The 17,538-nt window shown below is 53.2% G+C and overlaps 6 protein-coding genes across 6 annotated transcripts; 4 read left to right on the forward strand and 2 right to left on the reverse strand.

Annotated features, from left to right (window-relative positions):
* Window positions 1–192: 192 nt before the first annotated feature.
* Window positions 193–2,125, forward strand: JN550_002457 (uncharacterized protein; the record flags this gene model as incomplete). Its single annotated transcript, XM_049313754.1, has 5 exons — window positions 193–768; window positions 825–956; window positions 1,006–1,078; window positions 1,132–1,976; window positions 2,048–2,125. The coding sequence occupies 5 exons, from the start codon at window positions 193–195 to the stop codon at window positions 2,123–2,125; spliced, it is 1,704 nt and encodes a 567-aa protein (XP_049175748.1).
* A 3,935-nt stretch (window positions 2,126–6,060) lies between these two features.
* JN550_002458 (uncharacterized protein) lies at window positions 6,061–7,822 on the forward strand (the record flags this gene model as incomplete). Its single annotated transcript, XM_049313755.1, has 3 exons — window positions 6,061–6,409; window positions 6,465–7,145; window positions 7,203–7,822. 3 exons carry the CDS (start codon window positions 6,061–6,063, stop codon window positions 7,820–7,822), a joined length of 1,650 nt encoding a protein of 549 aa, XP_049175749.1.
* A 218-nt stretch (window positions 7,823–8,040) lies between these two features.
* JN550_002459 (uncharacterized protein) lies at window positions 8,041–9,256 on the reverse strand (the record flags this gene model as incomplete). Its single annotated transcript, XM_049313757.1, has 7 exons — window positions 8,041–8,369; window positions 8,443–8,735; window positions 8,789–8,806; window positions 8,858–8,952; window positions 9,007–9,051; window positions 9,114–9,122; window positions 9,173–9,256. The coding sequence occupies 7 exons, from the start codon at window positions 9,254–9,256 to the stop codon at window positions 8,041–8,043; spliced, it is 873 nt and encodes a 290-aa protein (XP_049175750.1).
* A 654-nt stretch (window positions 9,257–9,910) lies between these two features.
* On the forward strand, window positions 9,911–10,605 carry JN550_002460 (uncharacterized protein; the record flags this gene model as incomplete). Its single annotated transcript, XM_049313758.1, has 3 exons — window positions 9,911–10,100; window positions 10,197–10,330; window positions 10,414–10,605. The coding sequence occupies 3 exons, from the start codon at window positions 9,911–9,913 to the stop codon at window positions 10,603–10,605; spliced, it is 516 nt and encodes a 171-aa protein (XP_049175751.1).
* A 135-nt stretch (window positions 10,606–10,740) lies between these two features.
* On the reverse strand, window positions 10,741–11,772 carry JN550_002461 (uncharacterized protein; the record flags this gene model as incomplete). The annotated part of the gene is made up of 1 exon (XM_049313759.1): window positions 10,741–11,772. The coding sequence occupies one exon, from the start codon at window positions 11,770–11,772 to the stop codon at window positions 10,741–10,743; it is 1,032 nt and encodes a 343-aa protein (XP_049175752.1).
* A 999-nt stretch (window positions 11,773–12,771) lies between these two features.
* On the forward strand, window positions 12,772–16,587 carry JN550_002462 (uncharacterized protein; the record flags this gene model as incomplete). Its single annotated transcript, XM_049313760.1, has 1 exon — window positions 12,772–16,587. The coding sequence occupies one exon, from the start codon at window positions 12,772–12,774 to the stop codon at window positions 16,585–16,587; it is 3,816 nt and encodes a 1,271-aa protein (XP_049175753.1).
* Between the last annotated feature and the right edge of the window lie 951 nt (window positions 16,588–17,538).

The following is a 17,538-nucleotide window of genomic DNA, read 5'->3' on the forward strand; positions in this document are numbered from 1 at the left end:
CCAGGGCCTGATTGAAATTGACAAATGCCTAAGACGTGAATATATATAAGACCTCTCGTAAACATCTAAGTTTCAGTTCGAACAGTTTAGCACAGAAGAACCGAGGACCATCAATAGGCTAGTGGCGATTCATACCCACCGTATTAATCTGCGTCATTGCCATTAACCTTCATTTTTACATCAAATTCGAAAATGACTTTCAAGCAGCCTCTTGTTCTTCCGCCCGGGGTTGACGCCTCTCATTTCGAAGCCTATCTAGAGGCTGTAACGGAAGTCATAGGAAGCGAGAATGTCACTGTCATTACCAGCGAGGACGTGCTAGACAAGGAGTCATACCTCGACCCCTCGAAGGCTCACGACATGTTCAACGTCTTCGACAAGGACTATTTCATCGCCTCTGCGGTCGTTGCTCCCCGCAAGGTCACGGACGTGCAGGCAATAATGCGGCTCTGCAACGAGTTCAAAGTCCCGGTGTGGCCTTTTTCTATTGGCCGTAATGTTGGGTACGGTGGCGCTGCCCCTCGTGTGCCGGGTAGCATCGGCCTGGACATGGGAAGAAATATGAACAAGGTGCTGGAGGTCAGCGAGCAGAATGCCTACTGCTTATTGGAGCCAGGAGTCACGTACCAAGACCTGTATGATCACCTGGTTGAGAAGAAGTTGAACGACAAGTTGTGGATTGATGTCCCTGACCTCGGAGGTGGTTCAGTCTTGGGAAACTGTATTGAGCGTGGTGTTGGCTACACGCCTTACGGTGACCACTTCATGGTAAGCATCAGGACCCGCTGGCACGGCTGACATGGATTGTTGATATGCCATACCAGATGCATTGTGGAATGGAGATTGTGCTACCCAGTGGAGAGCTGGTTCGTACAGGAATGGGTGCTATGCCCAACCCAAGCGCGTCATCGGCTGACGGGACTGTGGATGAGCAACCTGGCAACAGATGCTGGCAAGTATGTGGCTATCGCCCATGAATGATGAGTAGAACTAATCACGTGCTAGCTATTCAATTACGGCTATGGTCCATACCATGACGGTATTTTCTCTCAGAGCAATTACGGGGTTGTCGTTAAGAGTTAGTAGTTCTGATCAGTGTTGACAACGCGGAAGCTAATTTGCGTGGTTCAGTGGGAATGTGGTTAATGCCCAACCCCGGGGGCTTCCAGCCTTATTTAATCACGTTCGAAAGGGATGAGGATTTGCCGCAGATCGTCGAAAGAATCCGTCAACTCCGGTTGGCAATGGTTTTGATGAATGTTCCAAGCATTCGCCATATTCTCCTTGATGCCGCTGTGATGGGCACAAAGAGATCATATAAGGATGTCAACCGGCCATTAACAGAGGAGGAGCTTGTGCAAATCCAAAATCAGCTTGGTATTGGCCGCTGGAACTTTTACGGCGCATTGTATGGGCCAGAGGTCATGCGAAACGCTCAATGGGAAGTCATCAAGGGCACCTTCGGCCAGATTCCTGGATCCAAGTTCTTTTGGCCTGAGGAGGGCAAAAAGTCACCAGGCGTCCTAGATATCCGCGCCAAGACGTTTGCCGGTATTCCAAGCACGGACGAGCTCAAATGGGTGGACTGGCTGCCCAACGGCGCACACTTGTTCTTCTCACCTATCTCCGAGATTACCGGAGATGCCGCCAATCTGCAGTATTCTATCACCAAGAAGCGAGTGCTAGAGGCCGGGTTCGACTTTATCGGCACTTTCACCATCGGCATGCGCGAAATGCACCATATCGTTTGTCTTGTATTTGACCGCAAGGATACTGAGCAGAGAAACAGGGTGCATAATCTGATACGTACGTTGATCCAAGACTGCGCTGCGCATGGATGGGGTGAATACCGTACCCATCTCGCGCTCATGGATCAGATTGCCGGTACATACAGCTGGAATGACCACGCACTGCTAAAGTTTAGCGAGACCCTCAAGAATGCTATCGATCCTAACGGAATCTTGGCACCTGGTAAAGTAAGTTACCACATATCTGCCCTCTCCACTATTCCCCAGTTCAAGGCTGGAGTTTATTAACCTCCTCCCAGAACGGCGTATGGCCTAGCTCGTATAGTAAGTCCGAGTGGCAACTCACAGCTGCTTCGTCCTTGCAGAGGCGATGCTAGATACGTATTTACATGATAGTTATGACCGCGAATTCCACGTGGTTGGTTTCAGATAGGCTCGACAATTCTAATAAGAGCAGTGTTGAATGTTGCGCGTTGTTTTGATAGCAGTGTCATTGGCTTTCCCCGAAATCCTTGATGCCGACGGCTTGGCAATGCGTAGTCTCTCCACTATAATGGAACTCATGTCAGTGGTTTTGAATTACAATTCATGTTGAAAATGCATATGGGAGGCAGTCAGTCGCACGAAGTATAGCCGTCGTTTTGTTGGCTGAATGCCGCCGAGCGTTCTCTGTAAGCACCGACCCCTACGATTCTGATCTCAAATTCTTGACTTGGAGAAGTGTCGATAAAGAGACAGTTTCCTAAATTGTCTCAAATGCACTCAAGTGAGCCAATGAATTTCCAGCACGATTGGAGTCAGCTTACCTAACTCGATTGTTTGTCTTACATGACTAGTCGTTATCAGTATATGCTGTTGCAGCCTTATCGACCAACTTCTCTGCCACGGCTCTACGAAGAATCAGGGAAGGAAAGCGACGACATGTTCCATTCAAATGCTTTCACGGAGTTTCCTTGGACTCGTTGTATTGGTTTATAGAAAGATGCCAAGTTTCAGTCGTGTTGCAATCGAAGCGCCGTGATGGTTAACATCTAGGTATTCTGAGGCGGGGAACATTTACCACAGCGTCCGGAGAACAGCAGTTTACTGACCCAAACTGACAAGTGCGACTTGATTTGCGACAAAATTGGGCAAGGCATAGTCGATACGGCTGAAGATTGACCGCGAGGAGAGGTCATCCATTACAGGCGTTAACTCATCATGGACGCGTAGGTCTCCGGCGAGTTAACACACTTCTTCTGTGATGAGGTAGTTGGTACAATTGTGGCTTACATGCGTGGCTTACACGTGGCTTGCACGCAGCCTTGTACATGCGTCTTGGAGTCCTCGTAGATCCAGCCTTAGCCATCGCTCTTCACCCCTCAATTTCGGCCATATTTGCGGCCTCACGGCTCCACTCCAGCGTGATTCTGTTCCTGTCGTCCTACAAGAATGTGGACGCGGAAAGATGTCGAACCGCATTACTCCTTGTAAGCAAGATAATTTCCACCCTCACAGCCCTCCTACGAAACGCACAACTTGCAGGATGGCGTCTTCATCGGCAAATCGTGAAGGCGCATCTATTGCCGATAGGGTCAATTCTCTACCAGAAGAGCCAAACAGTAATACTGTCACTGTATGGAGGGGTTCCCCAAGCACCAGAGGAAATAGTGCAACGCGAACCGAGCCCTCGGGTGACAATGCTTTGTTGCCATGGTCGAATTCCCCCAACACCTACCAGAGTTCCTCTGGCAGCCGTCCAGGACCCGTCGCTGACCCCCCAGCATCGCAAGTCCCTCGCCAACAAGGTCAAGCTGCTCTACACGATGACTTCTCCGGAGCCGAAGCCAACGGTGATGTCGCTCCGATAGGTCCTTTCGGTGTCAATGACGACTATCTTCGCAACAGGTCACATGACTACTCAGGAACCAAGACAAATGTCAAAGATAGACATCCCAAAAATACTCCAACTATAGGTTCCATCGGACCGGTATCCGCACAAGGATTGGAAGTGATGAGAAGGGCTATAGAGGTATGACTTTTCCGATGGTAATTGACCAAGGTGGCTTTTTGTGGAGCGATTACCGCTAAGACGGAGTCACGTTATGACCATTCGAGATGGAGGCTAACAATACTGCAGTTAAAAGATCGAGGCTAAAATGTAGCGTCGTAACAAAACGCCGAGCCATCCGAGCTTATATTTCATCTTCTCACTACGTTGCAACAATTGTCTGACTGGCGTCTGACTTCGTACCTTTTGGTGCATCATACCGGGCTCTTGTCTGGACCAATTTCACCACCAGATCAAAGGTACTTTGTACTGCCCCAACAATACTACACATCGGTGTGGCTTCTCGACAAAACGTTCTCGCGGGTATTCTCAATCGTAGTCCAAGTCACTATGATGAGTGTGTGTTTCATATACGGAACAATGCAACTGTTTTCTTTATTTTATACTATGCATAGGTCGCAATGACCAGATTGCACCTCGCCATTGTGGCAAGAAACTCAGCTTGTCTTTTTCTAACATCCTACATCACCTTACCCAGGAGATGATGGACAAACTCTGTTTCACTACCATTCTACAATCAAAGGTGTTGAGAATAATAGTGGCGTCGCACATAGCATTTACCAATTGAGTTATTACATGCAGGTCTGCTTACGACATAACCCAATCTCCAAATTATATGCCAATTTGATACCAGATCCAAAAGTTCTCTGACCAATCACGCAATACAACTTGACAGACTATCGATTCCAGCCCTCTCAACAAAATCCATCCATCCAGGACACATTGCTCGTGATATAACACCGATGCAATCGCCGGTACAGACTTTACTCAACCAAGTACCAGCTCCATCTTAAAATTGCTCCTAACAGACCAATATGTCTCCTGGTGATACAGCTCACATGGAAATTATGTTGTCTGGGACGTGCATCCTCGTGAAGGTCACCGTTGTTCCCTCGGACTTGTGGGATGATATCTCAAACCACTTGAATGAGTCCTCATAAGTTCCATGTTGGTACTTGTAGCCAGACCAGCCTTGGTCATGGCTGAATACGGCGATCTTTACTCTTTGAACGGGACGATGGGTGCGACCGCACATTGGCTCAGAGAAAATCTAGGGCTTGCCGAAAGATGATTTTTTACCGTCGTACTCTTCACTCAAAGCCCGGAAAATTGTCGATTTCAGCCAGTACCTCGAAAAATTCATAATATGAGTAATCAAGTGGCGAGGTTGTGCTAAACCATGCGACAACTTGAGCTTCAACAACCAATATATTCGAATGCATCACGATCACGTTCTGGCCTATACTTGGCGTTGGTTGGCTGAAGATCCATACCATCTTAAGCAACCAAGCTTCCCAGCGACTGGATTTTGTCGCAGCCTCGGCACCTATCAACATATGAGAAATGCTGATGTGATTGTACTAGATTGCTGTCATCAGCGGTGTCTTTCCATCTATATTTTCCGCGTCAGCGATTATGTCTATACAGGCAATCGCCTGGTTGATGTCGTACGAATCCATTATTGCTTTTCGGTCTTCGCTATGCTACATGTAGGACATTCAGGAGTAGAAAATCAATCGGAAAAATTGGTGTTACGCACAAATGTAGCGGAAGAAATCGCATAGCATGATCCTTGTCATCATATTGACTTTCAACTGATTCTGGCCAGAGTGACAGTGGAATGAGCCATGTTATCAACGTTTAATCGCACATATAAAGCTAGTGTCTCAAAATGCTAATGACTTTCTCGAGGAAACTATCTACTTGAGATCATACAACCACCATTCCAGCTGTACCGGGAAGAGGCACTGACGCAAATCATCCAGTGGCCCACATAAACATGTACGCAACCGAATTGTGAAGATGTCTTCTCAGCTTCCCCGTCCTCATCTTCAACTGAAACAAGCTTTCCTCACATGCACTGGTCAAGAATTGCATAACTCATATATCAAGACGCAAGCGATGTGGAGACACCTTGCAATAGATGCTAAACACGCCGAATCAAACCCCTGCTGCATGGTATAGCGAGAATAAGCCGAGAGCTCTCAGGCCCTTGTGCACGAACCCGGACCAATGATTCTTTCTCTCACGGGAACGAAGGATCGTGCGACTTTCATTGTCTTGATTTTAGATAGATTGTGATCACTTCCAAGATGATGACTCTCAGGTCAAATGGAAAGGAACACGCCGGCTTGCAGCAGACATGCAGAGGTGGGGTCAGGATGCGCGGCCTATCGGCATTTTATGTGCCTGCATACTCAATGTAGGTGCTGCCCAAGCTTCCTTCGATGCCCAAAGGCACTCAAACAGACAGTCCATATTATGAACTTCTGGACACCCCAGTTGAAACTCGAATTCCATCGAGCGGTTGATGAACTGTTTCGCTTGGGCGATACACCATGTGAGGAACGGTTATATCGCGGAAGGCTGCGAGTTCAGAATGAATTCGAGAATGAACACACTTTGAATTTTGACGACGAGCTTCAGATCACGGATAACCTGGCGTTCCTTGCGCAGTGCGAAGAAGGTGTTAGGACTGTATCAGCTGTCACTATTCAGGAGCATCAAGATGGGATGAGAGTATTGATTGCCAGCAACCAAACACCTTCCCAAGATATTGTAACCGGGATCAGGGAATTACTGTCATACGCAAGTGGAATCGCTACGAACGGTACAGCTATTTGGGCTCAGCTAATGCCATGACATCATTGGCTAATTTCAAGCAGCAATTCACCGAGACGAGTTCCTGGAGAAGGCATTCCAAAAGGTGCTGGATTTCAGTCACAGTCGTATCCTCGGACGCCTTCGGCCACCATGGCAAAGACCTCCCGCTTATATCGTAGGCCGACCCTCATCTTTGCTCTGTCAAATCCGGGGCCTCAGACAGGTATTACAGGGCTTAGTTGAGGTCGGCTCTCTCCCTCAGAGCCTCCTTACCAATCTTGATGGGCTCGCCGAAGTCTTAAAACCCATAGATGTGAAAACAGACAGCATCAGGATGAACGAAATAATCGCGGAAATCATCAAAAGCTGTGTCGATATCTCCGCCACTGGACCCGGAAAGTCATTGGAGGGTGCCCTCCGGTCACTTGCGCCGTCGTCCAACGTGTGCCGGAGATCCGAGGTGCGACAGATAGACAAGCTTGCGCGATATTACTATGCCTGCAAGGACTTGCTGAAGATGTCTCGAAACCCACGATACCGCAGTGTTTTCAGGACCATCGAGGTACAGGTCATCGAATCTTTCCGCGGCCTGCGTTGGCCGGGCGCTGGAAATGAACGTTTTGTCCATGCCGAGATGCTGCAAGTTCTCCATTGGGAGAGGAATGGTGACCAGCTCCGACCGAGAGCTATCGGTTGCAGCAAATCGGCTTGCTATTTATGCAATCTTTTCCTCCAAACTCAGAGTAAGTACGATGTCTCATGCACACATGGGCGGCTGTTTCCCAAATGGACACTCCCAGATGTCGATTGGATGAGTGAAGAACAGGCTGTCTCCTTCAGAACCGTGCTTGGACATATGATCACCACAATGCAGCAAGAGATTGATCGCCACAGGGGGCTTGGTCAACAATTATTTTCCCCGTACGTTATGCAAAGCAGGACGTTTCTACCACTGTCGAGTGCTTCAGCTAGTACAGCTCTCAGTGGCGTTAGCATACCGTCTACAGCACGAGGACGTCATGACGAATTCAACTCGAGCAAGCTCACGGTTCATGAGGACGGAAGTTCGAACACAACAGCGAGGAGTCCCCGACGTATCAAACGGGATAATTTTCGTTTGTCAAGGCAAGATCTACCGTTTCGACGCTGTATCCAAGGCGACTATCTTCACTTTGTTGTGCACTTCGGCCATATCTGCCTCCTCTTCGAGTTTGATGAAGGAATGGAGGGCGAGCTTTGCATCAGGAACAAGGATAGCGCAGCGGCCGAGACCGTCGAGATTCAGAGCATTCCAACGGATCGTGACTTGGCTCTGAAATCATCTGCAGCGTTGCCCCGGTCAACATTTCGTTTGCAGGATCTTTCTCTCGGGTCTCTTGACATTGATTTCTATCCTCGGACAGCCCAAAATCATAATTGAGAGCCCAGTGACTGGTTGCCTTGTCAGATTATTAGAAGCGCATAGGCACTCAAATCACTTTCTGCTCTTTTCTTATGGCTTGCGGGTCTATGCCACCCGCTTTCGACGTACCAAATCCACGGCATATCTCTAAAACGACACCAGAATATGTAAAAGAAGGTCACTATACCTCTGCATTAGATAAGGCAAAGGATAGAACTGTATAGCCCAACTTTGGCTTATGAAGACGGATTCTCAGCTTCGTCGTCCTCTCCCTCAACAAGGACACGCTTTCCTTGCACGTTCTGTTCAACCTCGGCCACTAGACTCTCTAGAAACTCCTTGTCACGACCAACGAGAGTCACAGAATTGTTCTGCTTGCCCCATCGCGGGTAGCTGCCAACCTTGACGCCCTTGGACGCTACCCTTGCTGCCAAATCGGTAAGATAGCCCGCGACAGCACTTTCGGCCATGGGCGTGGAGATGATGATGCGGGCCGTGCCTTTGCCCTCCGGATCAACGAGGCGAGGGACAATGGATGGTTTGAGTCCATCAAGGAGGCTCTCGACTGCGTGTAGTTAGTAAAGTAGGCGGACCGACCTGTCATTGGTTGCAAATAGAGGGAAGCGCTAATAACTGACATAATCTGGGGACACCCGGTAGGATGTGGATATTCCCATTGACCACAGAGACGGGCACCCAGAGCTCGTCGCGGGGGAAGATGACCTGCTTGGAGACATCGCGAGACTCATCAATAGGCAGCTCGACCATTCTCAGGCGGGCCGTCTTCGCCGGAGACTCAACATCCCAGCTGAAGTTGGGCTGCGACTTGTGTGGCTTGCTGAGCTTCTTCATGCGCTGATACGCATCATCATGGAGGACGAGTTTGATGCCAAAAGCCTTGGCGATCGACTGATACGTGATGTCGTCGTGACTTGTTCCATTAGTTGCCAGGCCACATGTTGCGAGCTGCGATGTTATACTCACGTTGGTCCAATGCCGCCACTGCTCAGGAGTCAGTCGTACGCCAACAAAGCCGACTCAGATTAGTCTTACCTGGTGACGACAAAATCGTATCGATCGCTCATTCTGCGGACGGCCTCGACGATCTCGTCCTCGTCATCCTCTATGACCTCGACTCGCTTCAGATTCTGAGGAGCATGTCAGCTGTTGATCGTGCATGGCAGGAAACAGAGGCAACGTACAATTCCTAGCTGAAAGCACCACTTTGCCATGTAAGCCGAGTTTGTCTATTCGCAAATGTTAGCTCCGCAGAAGGGACATGTGGCGCCATTTCTTGAAGAGTTCATACATCGACAGTCTGCATCCATGTTAGTCCCATTCTCATAATCACCGACTGTGCAGACCAACCTTTCCACCGAGCACCTCATCGCCAATAATCAAACACGCGGCGGTGTGGATGGTGCGCGTATTGCGCTCGTCTGCGGAAGCCATGATTCGGGATGCCAGACCACTGGATCTGGAGGACGCCGCTGCAGAGAGATGTCCAAAAGCCGGTCCGGGTCGCGAGAGATGTCGTGCCAGCTGTGAGATGCGGGAGATCATTAATACGGACGTGGGACGACAAAGGAGAACCTCAGCGACTAGTGCGGTAGAGCTGGAATGAAACGGACGCCAAATCAACCAGGCAGCAGGGTGGAACGACTGTAGGTATCGAAACGAGAAAACGCAGGCAGCTTCGGGGCAGTTCGCAGAACTCTCGTGTCTTCCGTCCGGTCTGGGGTCAGTGCAGCTTCCGCTGAGGGACCAGGGCAGTGGGCAGTGATGATGTCGTTCGCCCGTCTTGGGGCAGCCGGTGGGCCGCCCGCTGTACCGCAGTGGAGCCCCCCGACAGGCCTGAGGCTGGAGGGTACTCGGGCCCCGCGCTAAGGAGCTTCCCGCGCGCTCGTCATTTGATCGAGGGGCAGCTGGAGCCTTGAGCGCTGTGAGGTGAGTAGGTAACCAAGATTTGCGACTCCAAGCAATCCTACGACTGCGATACTATAGCCAGCCCTATCAATTATCTTCCAAGTGCAGACTGTGAACGACGCCGAGTCCACCCGAATACCTCACCACTCCCACCTACGACAGCCCTATAGACTCAGAACAATGGTATGCGAGCTCACCCCGCTCTACACCTATCCCAGCACATGCTCCCCGACCTTGGAGGAATGTGGCATGCCTGACACGTCCCAGAGCTCCGAAGCAAGACTCTACACCTTCTCGCAAGAGACCAAGGACCACCTGCGCAAGTTCCGCCTGGGGACCTCGAGGTCCAACGACCCGCAAGCCGTGATTTGTATGTACGTCTCTGCTGCTGCCGCTGCTGTCGCCGCGCCAGGCCAGTAGAGAGCCGGTGGACGGGCTGACCGAAAGCGCTGGCGACCACCCACAGACACGATCGATAAGAAGACGCACGAGATCAAGCAGGACGAAGACAAGGTCGTCTACAAGACTCTCGAGGAGATCGGCGACGACCTGCCGGACCACTCGCCGCGCTTCGTGCTGCTGAGCTACCCCCTGACGCTGGTACGTGACGGCCTCCAACGCTCTGGGTTGAAGTTCCTGCGGTATCTCCATACTTGTGCTAACTCCTTAATGTGTGTATGCAGCCGTCCGGCCGCCTCTCCGTCCCCTACGTCATGCTGTACTACCTCCCGATCACGGCCAACAACGAGCTGCGCATGCTGTATGCCGGCGCCAAGGAGCTGATGCGCAACACGAGCGAGGTCGGCAGGGTTATCGACCTAGAGAGCGCCGAGGATTTGGAGGAACTCCCCAAGAAGTTGGGATCTTCGGAATAGATGTAGCTCTGCGGCTGGGATCCAGACGGGGCAAGGTTCGAGTGTCGGGGACAATACCACGGTGTGGCATGCAAGCAGAGTCACGATCGCGATAACACGCGTCACATTTTACATCTTTTTGATTTCTTGTGCTGTCTAGCCTTCGTCCGGGAGGATCTGCTTGGGGTCCACGCCCAATTGTTCCCCGAGCCCCCTGACGACCTTTTTCAGTGCTGTACAGGCCGGGCTGTCTGGGAACGCCTCAAAGAAGCTCTCCCCGTAGTCACACGCCCTCCCTATCCGCGGGTCTAATGGGACCTCGCCCAAGAACGGAATTCCCATCTCCTTTGCCAGCGCCGCGCCTCCTCCCGTCGTCGCCCTGAATATCTGACTCTCGTGTGTGCAGTTGGGGCAAACGAAGCCGCTCATGTTCTCCACCAGGCCCAGAACCTTGATGCCGGCCTTGCGGCAGAAGTCGATCTCCTTCCTCACGTCCAGCAGGGCGACCTCCTGCGGCGTCGTCAGCATGACGGCGCCGTCGATGCCGCTCTCCTTGAGGAAGCTGTTCACGCTCAGGTGCTCGTCGCTCGTGCCGGGCGGGGTGTCGACCAGCAGGAAGTCGAGGTCGCCCCACTCGACGTCCTTGAGGAACTGCTTGATCAGGCCGTTCTTCTTGGGGCCGCGCCAGATGATGGCGTCGTCGCGGTTGGGCAGCATGAACTGGATGCTCATGACGCCGAGGTTGTCGGTGACCCAGACGGGCGACCAGCCGGTGCCCGAGACGTGGATGGTCTCGGCCTCGACGCCCATCATCTTGGGGATCGAGGGCCCGCAGATGTCCGTGTCCATGATGCCGACCGTGGTCTCGTCGCGCGCGGCGAAGGCGTGGCCCAGCAGGCTCGTGAAGGTGCTCTTGCCCACGCCGCCCTTGCCCGACAGCACCAGGATCTTGTGCTGGATCCCCGACAGCCGCGCCGAGATCAGCGGGATGTCCGGGTCCGGGCCCTTGGGCGCCGACGCGCAGATGGCCTGGTTCGGGCACCCGGCGCACGAGTCGGCCTGGCCGGCCTTTTCCGACTCGGGCCCGGGGCAGTGCTCGGGCTCCGGGGCCACGAGCTGCGGTTTGGCCTTGAGGGGGTTGGACAGGACGTCCTGGACGGCGTCGGGCTCCTCGAGCGAGGGCGCCATGACGGCGGGCTGTTGTCTGGTCTGGGGGTGGGGGGTATCCGGAAAGAGGGCGGCAGATGCGCCGTTCGGCGGGGCGGGGAGGTCGGCTCGTTGCTGTCTGCTACGCAGAGCTCGTTCCGAAGACGCGAAAATGTGCTCTCGGAGTGTGAGTAAAGCACTTCGACTGCTGCGTAATGGGTATCGATGGGAGTTTGGCGCTGTGCGAAATAGTTTCAGGTCATGGGGTGATGCATATAGGGATCTTCTGCTTAACAATCCGAAATAGTCGCTGGCGGACTGGCGGGACTGGCGGGACTGGGCTGATGGCCGCTAGAGCCTCCGGCAACGGCGTGGTGGGGCCAAAAAAAAAAGGTGGGATGGATTTGACAGGACGGGACGGCATGGACTTGTATACATCAAGTAGTACTGTGTGTTCAGACCTGACAACAATGAATGATTGCATGAATGTAATTGTTTGATAATGCTGCAAGAAACGCATCACGCGAGGTACTTGCCTATATCACCGCGTCTCCAGTGAAGGTGTCTACTGTGGGATCATCCTTCATAGAGCCTAGGTATAACCAATACTATGTACTGGCCGCCTACAGGTGGGATGGGAGACTGGCCTGCAGGTGACGGGCTTGGGGCCGACGTCAGTGGAGGGGCAACTAAAAGTCTGGGTGGTGCTGGCGCTGTAGATTGGTACTACCTATGTAAATCCGGGGTCGCGATGCGACGCTGCTGGTTGGCCCGGGAGACGGGCACGTGATCTTATCGCGACGATAACAAAGCGAGAGTGGGGCGGCCAGGGGTCCCCGACGCGCTTCGCGTAGCATCAATCGCATTTACCGTTTCCAGGTTGCGAATAGCTTCACCTCGACAACTCTCGACAACCCCTCCGCAACTCCTCCGCGGAACCTGTCCAGCTCTGCCGTCGCATCCCTCGGAGGTACCAACCTCCATATCTACCCAATACCAAATTTCACTCCCCACTTTCGCTGCCACGGGGCAACACCAGCCATGGCTGCCCCGGACGGGTCTGAAGGCCTGCGGGTCAAGCTCGAGGACGACGGCGAGGGACCCACGTTATCGTCGTCGTCGCCGTCAGCCCTCCCCTCGATTGCAAACGCAGCCGCTGATGCGGACCTCCTACTCTCGTTGAACAACCTCTCGCTCTCCACGACCTCCAACTCCTCGCCGTCTCCCTCTCGCGCAACCTCTACATCCCCTCATCCCGCCGGCCCCTCGCTCTCTACCCTCGACAGACTGACCGGTGGCTCGTCCCCGAGTCCCCAGCTTCGAGCCAAGAATCCCAAGAGTCCTGCCTCTCGCTCCTTCTCGGGTCTCAGCTCGCAAGCCCAGAGCAGATCCGCTACTCCCACCCTTTTGAAAAAGTCCTCCACAGGCTCGTTGCGATCTGTCAACGGCACCACGCCCTCGAGGCGTCCTTCCTCCACGCTCTTTTCGCCCACCCTCTCTAGAACTCCTACAAATGGCAGCGCCCAGTACAACATGGAAGACCTAGAGAGATCGAGACCCCAGAGGACCGAGGCTTCTGTGGCTGCCGACTTCTTCAAGGCAGAGCTCGAGAAGAACCACGGTCCGACTTCGGCCAAGGCCGCCGCCACGGCTGTTATCCTACAGGACGCATGCTACGCCCACCGGTTCGAGCGTGCGCACGGCACCGATGAATATGGCCTGTCGACCATTGTCGAGCGCCCTGAGCGACTTCAGGCCGTCACAATCGGAGCTGCTGCCGCCTATGTCCGTCTCGGCGAGAGGCATGAGGGCGGAAAGGCGGCCATCCACCCCGACCTCGACCCATCTACCCTGGAAGTCCCCTTTGAGATCGTCAAGACCGACCGCCAGCTCCCCCTGAACTCCCCCATCGTGGCCAACGTCCATGGCAAGAAGTGGATGGACGAGCTCAAGATCATCTGCGCCGCTGCAAAGTCGCATCTTACACAAGGCACCCTCGAGATCAAGCGACCCGATATCGACCGCGGTCCCGGCGCTAAGCCTCCCGATGCCTTCCACGAAGGAGATCTTTTTCTTAGCGAGGCATCCACCTCCGCCTTCGAGGGAGCTCTCGGCGCCACCTGCGAAGCTGTGGACCGTGTCTTCAATGATTCGGCAACCAAGAGGGCTTTTGTCGCCATACGGCCCCCGGGTCACCACTGCAATGCCGACTTTCCTCATGGCTTCTGCTGGCTGAACAATGTCCATGTTGGAATTATGCATTCCTTCATGAATCACGAGGCTACCCACGCTGCCATCATCGATTTCGATCTCCACCACGGAGATGGCTCGCAGGAGATCACCTGGGATCACAACCAACGGGCGCAGGGTATCAAGAATGCCAGGACACATCCTACCCCCTGGAATAAGGCTGCGAACTGGAAGAAGGGTTCTATCGGCTACTTCAGTCTGCATGACATCAATTCGTACCCATGCGAAAATGGTGATCCGGACCGCATCAAGGATGCCAGCGTGTGTATCGATGATGCTCATTCCCAGACCATCTGGAACGTCCACCTTGAACAGTGGAGAGACGAAACCGAGTTTTGGTATCTATACCGCACCAAGTACACTCCCCTCCTCGAGAAAGTCCGAGCTTATCTTCGGCGCGAGGCACAGAGATGGCGCCAAGCCCGCCGCCAGCCCAGGGCCGCCATCTACCTGTCGGCCGGTTTCGATGCCAGCGAGCATGAGACCCCAGGCATGCAGCGCCACACTGTCAATGTCCCCACCGAGTTCTACGCCAGACTCAGCCGCGATGTCGTCAAGATGGCGGCCGAGGAGGACTTGGGAGTCGATGGCCGTATCATCAGCTGCCTCGAAGGTGGTTACAGCAATCGAGCCCTCACCTCCGGTGTCTTCAGCCACCTCACGGGGCTCGCCGGAAACGACATCCGTTTCAAGGAGGAGATCGGCAGCCTCGGTCGCCGTGTCAGCGCCGGGAGCCCCATGAATGGGAGCCCTATGAGCAGACGTAGCACTGTGACCTCGTCGGATGCCGAAGTCCGCCCTAGATATGCTGGCTTTCCGTACGATCCGAATTGGTGGACGGCTGCCGAATTGGACAAGCTAGATGCAGCAAGGGCCGCCCCCATTCCACCGCCTCGTGTGGTTCGCGAAGGCCCTCTTCCAACCTACTACTCGCCAACCCAAGCGTCGAATGCAAAAGTCTCCGATCTTGCCAAAGCTCGCCGTAGCATCTCAGGGCTTTCGAGTTTAACCTCCGGACCTCAGCCCACGTACACTCGAGCGCCGACCCCTCCTCCACCTGCTGTTTCATGGGCAACCGCATCACAAGAACTGGCGCGACTACTTATTCCTACTAATCGGCAGGTGAACAGTATCACGTGGAACGAGCTCCACGCGGAGGATATTCGCATCAAGAAAGAGCGTCAACGGGAGCGTCTGACCGTCTCTGTAGACAGTGCTTTCGCAGAGCCTGCCGACAATGGTCCCCCTGGAGTTCGAAAGAGTGGCCGTGAGCGTAAACCAGTGCAGAATTACGCCCCGCCTGATGAGTCGGGCAAGAATCGTCGAAGAACAGTGGCCGGCGCAGCTGTGCTTGCTACCGATAAGGTTTTACCCCTTCAAGACATACACGTGTCCATTCACGATTCTGACAGTGTTCAACAGACTACAGCTCGCGGCACCGCGGTCTCCCCGAGCAAGAAACGTCAGCCAAGCCGACGGCTTAGTGCCTCGTCTGTTTTGCCGACCATAACGACTGACCCTCTCCCGTCGCCGCTTCCTCTGGCTGACCTTGGCACGGACCCGGAGTCTTCCCAGCCTAGCAGGCCAGACTCATCGTTGAGTATCAGGACCACGACAATGTTGCCCGTCAAGAAAAGCCGGCCTTTGACAGCCAGGAAGGATAGTACAAAAGCTATCACAGCTAGTGTCAAGAAAGCTTCCAAGACTCTGTCCAGCCCGTCCAAGGCCAAAGTCAAGGCCTCCAATTCTGCTTCAGCTCAGGCTTCGGCTCGATCCAGCAAGGCTTCAAGTCCTGCCCGACCTAATAGCCACGACGTAGGTCCAGGTTTCATATCTCAGGAGCCGCCGATGACACCCGACACGGCTACTTCTGACTCCGGAACCGGTCTGGACAGAATCACTAACGGTATGCGGAAGATCAAGATCAATGTTGTGACGAAAGAAATGAAAGAGGCAAGAGAAAAGGGGCGAGCAGGTGTGAAGCATGGGGAGAGCTCAAATACACCCGTACTCGAGCAGTTCGCCTCTGAAGCGTCATCAACGCCCAAGATCGAAGAGTCCAAGTTGGATCAAGTCCAATTTTCGCAACCAGACCACCATCTCCACAGCAATGAGATTAACAATTCCCCTTCAGAAGTCGGTGACGTGATTTACCCTCTTCCCCAGCCTGTCACCCCGCAGAAGGACAACTGGCAACAGCAGCCTGCGCCTATTACTCCGGCGATGAACGACCAATTCCCTCCGGTTGCCAAAGCGCCTACCACGAGCGCAGCTGGCGATTCGGATCTTTTTGTCCCTTACCAGCCCGAGGGTGCTACACCACAAGCTATCCCTCAGTCGGCCCCAGTCACCTGGTTGGCTCCTAACACAGTCGACACTCCCATGCCTTTCCAGGGACACCAATTCACAGCTACCTCCACCATCCCCTTCGCTGGGACTCCTCTGAAGGGTCCTAAGTTCAAGCGCAAAAGCCCAGCAGTTGCTTTGCCATCTTCACATGAGCGTGGTCCTGAACCTGGTGCCACTCTCCCCACGGAGCAGCGCCATGACACTGCGGATCCGGATGTTTCCATGGAGATACCAGAGACCCCTGATGGCCGTCTCTAGATACCATGGTTGACTGGTTGGCATGCTTCTGTTTGAAGAACTCGAAGAGAGAAAACGACCAACCTAACCACACCCACGAGCGATGCTGAGCTTGTGTATCAACAGACAGTTGCATGTCGAAGTGTTTGAATTTGCGATACGTTCTGTTTCATGTTGGATTGCAATCTTCATATGCGGACACAAGTGCTTTTTTTGTCCCTCGTCGAAGGGCGATACAGTGGAATATAAGGGGCATGAAAGGCAGAGCGCATACGACACAGTCCACGGGGTTTGGACGGCCGAACTGATGAACCGGCGTTTTTTTTGGTGGTTCTTTTCATTGTGTCGAGATACCCCCAACAATTCATCTTGTCCATGCGTACGGAGTATGGGGTTTTACTATTGCGAGCGTTTGGCTCCTCGGGGAAGCCTATTGTTGAGGATGAAGGACCTCTGAGCAGGAGAAGCTATTCGGATTAGGGAGCATCTGTATTGTTTGAGTACGGTTGACAAGCTGGCCACATAACGTGGTCTCGGGTTCGAAGGGACGGGCATGTATTGTTAGGCCATCCAATGGAAGTACATGTGCCCTTTGAGTTGATGACAGTTTTCACCTGTGAAACACGTGAACCAGGCATACGTAAGGTCTAGCCACCTACGCTCTACTTCAGGAACTATCTCGCCGCATGACTGAGTTCACGTTCGGAGCGTAGTAGAAGATAGCCCTGCCCGACTGCGACGATGCTACACTGCCTAACACCTTGATTAGGGTACTGAAGCTCCAGTCTCTGCTAGCAATTCTATTCCTCGAGCCCTATAGGTAGCGACTGGTTGGGATATGAGAACGTGAGTTTCCACGGCGTAAACGTATCAAGAGCCTATGCCGTCTGATATCTGCTTGATCGGATTATTCAATCTGTCAGGCCAGTAAACCAAAGAGTGCCTTGTTCGACTTTGACCCCGGACTCGGCT

The sequence above is a fragment of the Neoarthrinium moseri genome, assembly GCF_022829205.1.
Source record: "Neoarthrinium moseri strain CBS 164.80 chromosome Unknown scaffold5_Wmoseri_CBS_16480, whole genome shotgun sequence".
NCBI lineage: Eukaryota > Fungi > Ascomycota > Sordariomycetes > Amphisphaeriales > Apiosporaceae > Neoarthrinium > Neoarthrinium moseri.